Genomic DNA, 6,172 nt, shown 5'->3' with positions numbered 1-6,172 from the left:
GGAGTTGCACACTCTCGTTGGCATAGTCGCATATGCATGGCCACAGAGTCGCATAATCTCGTCCAGATAGTCTCACATGAATTGCTGTGAGAGGTGTTCACGTCTGGCCGCGGAGTTGCACACTATCGTCGGCATGGTCGCACATGCATGGCCACAGAGTCGCACAATCTCGTCCGGATAGTCGCACACGAATTGCCGTGTGAGGTACTCACTCTCAACCGCGGAGATGCACACTATCGTCGGCATAGTTGCACATGCATGGCCCTAGAGTCGCACAATCTCGTCTGCATAGTCTCACACGAATTTGTGTGAAGGGTACTCACGCCCGGCCACAGAGTTGCACATTCTCGTCAGCATAGTCGCACATGTGTTTTTGTAATACTCACGCCCGGCCATGGGGCTGCACACGCGCGGCGACTACCTGACAGTTGGTCAGGCATCGGAACAGCAGACGAAATTACACATTTGACTGTTAGAGAGTAGTATGGGGTGGTGCCACTAGTGAAAATTGCATGTCCACAGTTACAGGAAAAAGTTGCACATCGTCTGTCAGTTGGTTGCACATCGACGGCTAAACAGTTGCACCAAACGGAGACTAAGTTGCACAAAAAAATCCGTCGAAATATACCCATGTGGAATCTAGTTTCAAAGAGCACGTCGCGAGGGTTCCAACGATGAAAACAGATCTTAATTTCGACATGCGGTTTAAAAATTATGACTTTTTAAAATTTTAAAAACTCGTATTAAAATGCGTTCACGCCTATTAACATGGATGCCTAAAATTCCATTTTAGGCCGGCCGCTCGCATAGGCTAGCGAGCAGCCGGCCGCTCGATAGACTCGCCCAAAAATAAAAAGGTAAACACGTGAAGTTTGGTGAAGCAATGAAGTCTCACTTCCACCATATCTATAAATAACTAGTTCTCTCGTGTAGCATAAGCAATACTCGGAACTATAGTAGATGTGTGACAATTGCATACAATATGGACGAGTCTATGGAGAGAGCGCAATTGAACGATACAATGAGTGGGTTTGGCAACTGAACGGGGACATATTTTAGAAATGGGATACATTGGAAATTTAAATTGTAGGCAGACAGCAAAAGCATGTCCTGATACGTTCCGGCGGCAGGCAAAAGTCTGACCGTATGGTAGAGTTCATCTCTATGTCAACCAAGTAGAGCTTTAGCAAATTAAGCAAGCACGGGGGTTGATTTCGAGACAACTGGCTGAGATTCTCCTCGATGAGCTGCTGTCAACATCCATGTGGTGGCGATGCTGTTTTATCTAATCCGTTTCCAAGCTGCTCTCAACGCCCCAGCCCCAAATTCAGGTGCTTCAACCCCAGCCAAGAAAGCTTTCATCTTCTCCAGGGCAGCAACTGAACAACCTCCCTACAGACCCTCGAAGATGCTCCAGGCGAGGCGATGTATGGCAAGGATGCTGACCAAACAACCTTTAGCTACATTCGTCTAGAGGTAGAATAAGTCATCCGAACCGGCTACTATTCTAGGATGCTGAATTTGATGTGTGAGGTTTCCAGCCGGCACCAACAAAGAAGACACTGATGCACTGTGTGCGGACGATCTAAACGATGAGTGTATCTTACAAACCCATATGGCCACGATGAAACATGGTTCTTGCAAGTAGAGATGATTTGCTTTTGTTGGGATGGCCTGCAAGCCAGAAGGTGACCACAAAATGACTTACATCTAATCTCCACGTAGAGTAGATCGAACCCCAATCTCACCAAATGTGTTACCATCACCACCACCAGAGTGAGAAGACCTTGCAGGCAGTAAACTAAACAAATCTCTATACCAAAGCAGTAGCTCTATCCCAGGATATGTCCATGAAAACAACTAGCGGGTAGTTGGATGAGGGCGATCTCTACCCGAGCGGTGACGTTTGCCAGCATCCATGCGTTTTCCGAGCTAGCATACCCAAACAATAGTTCGGCGGGTTAGAGGGGAATGCAGAATCTGATCCGACTCTGGTTGAACTAGAGATAGAGACGAGGAGCCAAAAAGCAACACAGAAGGATGCAAGACCAAACCATGCCGTCGGTCCAGGACACAGAAGGGTTGTGATGAGGGGAACAACACGACTTGGTTAGCACCATGGCCCAACCATGTTGCAACCTTCCATACTTGGGAGCATCCTTATTTGGTTCAGAAAGGAAAATTCTTGCCTGAATTTTAGACTCGAGGGCCCTCAGACAGACTCACACCGAGGGTGGTTGTCATAACCAGACCGGTAAGCTGCATTCTAGACCGTTGATGATCAGACGACCAAGACTCTGAAGGAAAGCTGCGCTCTAGACCGTCGACGATCAGACAACCAAGACTCTGCAGTAAAGCTGCACTCTTCCTCTAATAGTACAGCATCGATTTAAATTCAAATACAAGTACGTGCAAAGCATAATGCAGAACGGCAATAGTTGACATGTGCAAAGCAAACATCAGGAAAAGCAGCAGTTCCTAAAGATTGAGCATCCATCATCAACAGGCGACAACAATGCGGGGGGTTACTCGCGCCACTCACACCCGATGCCCATGCCATATTCCCAAAATGGATCAAACGCGAGAGCGGCACAACCTACCTTAAGCTGCGGAATAGTTCACAGATGCCATTGCATATGCAACAGTGCAGACTAGCTACTGAGTACTGACACCAAAGAAGATTCTTCAACTAACAGTCCAACTCTACTCTCCTATGTTCCCAATCAACGCTTGTGACGGAATCTGACCTTCAACAAGAACTGCATCTTCACCTGCCAAAGGAGAAGAAGGTTTCATGCAAGATGAGCAGCAAATTCCTCTAACTGCGGTAGCATAAGAGCAAGTAGGCTCAACAAACCTGGGCTGTGTTGTAGACTATATACTCGTTGTACAGAAGCTCAGATGCCCTGATAGATGCTGGCACTGGCTTGCCACAAGGCACGACAACATCATCCCTCCATTTCACAAACTCCGACTCTAGGGGCACAGTTTTTCCTAAGCCCTTGGTCGAATGCTTTCCTCTTGGAGGTTTGTCCATTGGCTGCACAATAAGTACCAAGTACAGATGCTAAATCAGAATAAACATGCAAAAAACTGAAAGCTTTTATGTTGAGCAGTAAGGACAATAGTGCAATGCATTGGGGAACAAGGACGGCCTAGTTACTATCTCATTGAGTTTCTTTTTTTTTGCTGAAATTTTGATAAACAATGAACGTCGTAACAAAAACATATTCAGAAAGTTTGATTACAAGAATCTAGAAAAAATAGCTGACACAGCATCAAATCACACATGGTTACTTCTGGTGCAAGGACAAAAGTTAGCATGAGCAATTAAATTTTCCCTTTGAATACCAAGATATTTTGTAACTCACCGTGGCTTTTTTCAGTTCATGCATGTCTCCTAGAGCAACCTCAGAAAGAAGCATCAAGCCGGTCGGATTTTTTCTATCCACATAACAATACTGTGCACTCTTGCTTACTAAATCTGCGAAGTAGAGGCCTTTGCCAAACTTTCAACAAGTGAAAGAAACAACATGTTATTAAATTCCACATATAGTTTAGCAGAGTTCCAGCATATAAAATGTATAAAGTGAATAAAGAGCAAACCATATAGCCTGTCACAGGAGCCTCAGGAGGTGCTATCCTTAGTCCTTGACTAAGAATTCCAATAAAATTTGTCAGCCTTGAGCCTACAAAAATTGAGTTTTACGGCCATGAGATGGCAGGAAAGAAAAAATAATTCTGGAAAGACAAGCAAAGAAATTAAACACCTGTAACCTAACATATGCAATATACAAGTGCTCAAAATAATAAGGGAAAGCATTTAGAATCATTGATTGCCTGGAAACTATTTGTTAATCAATTTAGTAACACGGATCTCAACTTCCACTCCAACCCAGATTTAGCCATCCAACTCCAAGAGCAGAAAAGCAGCATGGGCAGAAGCTACCTTCGAAATATTGCCGCAAACTATATGCTCTGTGTAGTTCAAAATAATTACTTACCATGCCATAATAGCATCTTGTTATGGAGATTATTTTTATATCTTGAGTACTTGTTGCCTTCCCCATCTCGATCAAGCACATAAACTTCCTCTAATTCCAATGACCAGTCCTTCAAAGAAAAATAAAGCACATGTCAGCATGTATGTATACAGAAGAGAAGAGACAGTAGTCTTCTGTATTCTACCTACACACAAACAAAGTATTATTTTATACACAAGAAATTGCATACCTTGTGAGTAGGAGCATGTGTGTTGAGAAGATATTTCTCGACCAGCTTGTAATCTTCACTATCATGAGCTAGCGGGGTGATGTCACAATGAAGTTTCTTGTACTTGTCATCAAGAGATTCATCATTGTCACCATCAAAACCAACTAGTTTAGAAGCAATTTCAATATCCTGAAGAGCTTCAAGCATTTTCGCCTGTGCAAAAGCTATAGATCAGCTAGGTATAACATAACTCAGGTCATATAATCAAGAAAAACGGGTACATGAGAAGAAACTCAAGAATCAAGATAATCAAATGACAAGAAACATGTGAAGAATAAAAATAATTGTCTGTATTGCATTATAACATCTCATAAATCCTTGCAAAATGTGAGAGGCGTTGAGAATTTGCACCATGACTAGCAGCACCATGATCAGTTTTGTTTTCACCTATAGGAGTTTGTTTCATTTGTGGCTCTGTTAGAATAGAATTTAACAAGAACATGTTTTTCTTCTTCTGATTTCATCTTAGTGTTAAGGCAAATGTCTCATTCTCCAGCTACATAGCAATGAACCCTAGTTGCACGTCACTATAATAGGATAATTCTTTGCAAATTTGAACATTCGTACATCCACCACATATGAATAAGTTGGCATGAATTAGGAAGTGCGAATAGGGATAGGATACTTTTGCCAACTGACAGGAATAAAATGCAAGGCAACAGGCACATACTTTCATTGTCAAGTGATCCTTATCACGTATAATATGTGGATGAACAGAAGGAATAAGAGTGAAGAAACGATTGCTTGCAGCAACAATCAAGCTCTCTCTAAGAGCCAGTTCTTGATTGCCAGTGTCATCCAGTAGATTCTGTATCTCAGTTAATGCTTCAAATCCTGCACGCAATGCAGCTAAGAATCTTCGAACCATAATAACATTATATGATAACAAAAATAAATGGCTTCCTCATGATCAAGATAGACCTTTCTGGATATTTTCCTTGCTTAATTTCCCAAGGGGCATTTCTGCCATATTGATTTCAAATTCCATCATAGCAGCCCTGGAACAGAATAACGTGAATAATGACTTCAATAATAAGAAGACATGGATGGAAGCAATTCCCTGAACAAGAAAGTTGAGGCACACCTATATGTTTCAACATTGAAAAGCATCATCATGAGTTCCAGCACCTGAGGTGCAAGTGAACTTTTCATTTTGCTCATGTCCTTCCGTTTTGGTGCTTCCCTTACTCCGTAATCCTACAATAATGTATATCACATCATCAGTTCAAATCCACAAAAAGGAGAAATAAAACTATGTGAACAAACTTTTTTTTCCAACAACATACAATGTCAAGTGGATAAAATCTCCCAGGCTGCTTCTGAAAATTTGTTTTTTGTTCCCATGCTTCCCAGGGGTTTCCAGTCTTTTCCAGAAATAATCTTTTAAATTCACGTATTGCGTCAGTTTTTGACATCTCCTCCAATTTCTTTCCACCAATCTTTTCACTGCCAACTCGTCCCCACTTTCGAAATACATAGCATTCACTCCCATCATCCTCTTCGATGATCTGAAGTATATAGTAGCTTCAGAAACAAAAAAGCAATTTGTAAGAGATAAAGTAAGGCAAGCAATAACCTATGTAACGAAGCAACAGCAGAATTAGTTATTTTCCCAATGTAATAGTGTTTATGTTCCTGGAGATCAATCTCCGACAGGAACAGGAACCATAATCAAGGTAAACTTGCGCATATGTTTTTTGATTCTGGAAACTATTAATATACATAATTACAATCATGTACTTAATTTAGGAGACTCGAATGGGGAATTTCTACATGGATAGAGCAGCCAAATGTCCCCTTTTTTTTACAGTTGTATTAGAAAAATAAAAACAAAGATGGGGCAAGTTGATCAAGTAACCCCTCCACTGAAAGACCATGTAAGGCCCAATCTTTTGTGTGT

The 6,172-nt window shown here is 41.9% G+C and overlaps 1 protein-coding gene across 4 annotated transcripts in view; it reads right to left on the bottom strand.

The window, feature by feature from the left end:
• Positions 1-2,459: 2,459 nt before the first annotated feature.
• LOC123180018 (poly [ADP-ribose] polymerase 1) overlaps positions 2,460-6,172 on the bottom strand; it is a 14,542-nt gene continuing 10,829 nt past the window's right edge. For all 4 annotated transcript variants that reach the window (XM_044591970.1, XM_044591971.1, XM_044591972.1 and 1 more), the window contains exons 11-20: positions 5,559-5,796; positions 5,357-5,469; positions 5,194-5,270; positions 4,943-5,106; positions 4,234-4,425; positions 4,005-4,113; positions 3,607-3,689; positions 3,372-3,509; positions 2,858-3,040; positions 2,460-2,771 (exon numbers count right to left, since the gene is read on the bottom strand). In XM_044591970.1, coding sequence (XP_044447905.1) covers positions 2,724-2,771; positions 2,858-3,040; positions 3,372-3,509; positions 3,607-3,689; positions 4,005-4,113; positions 4,234-4,425; positions 4,943-5,106; positions 5,194-5,270; positions 5,357-5,469; positions 5,559-5,796 — 1,345 coding nt within the window. In that variant the 3' untranslated portion in view covers positions 2,460-2,723. The remainder of the gene's footprint in view (positions 2,772-2,857; positions 3,041-3,371; positions 3,510-3,606; positions 3,690-4,004; positions 4,114-4,233; positions 4,426-4,942; positions 5,107-5,193; positions 5,271-5,356; positions 5,470-5,558; positions 5,797-6,172) is intronic.

This window comes from Triticum aestivum, chromosome 1D (genome assembly GCF_018294505.1).
Source record: "Triticum aestivum cultivar Chinese Spring chromosome 1D, IWGSC CS RefSeq v2.1, whole genome shotgun sequence".
NCBI classification, from domain to species: domain Eukaryota; kingdom Viridiplantae; phylum Streptophyta; class Magnoliopsida; order Poales; family Poaceae; genus Triticum; species Triticum aestivum.
The sequence above is the reverse complement of the archived record's forward strand: the minus strand, read 5'-3'. Positions and strand labels throughout refer to the sequence as shown.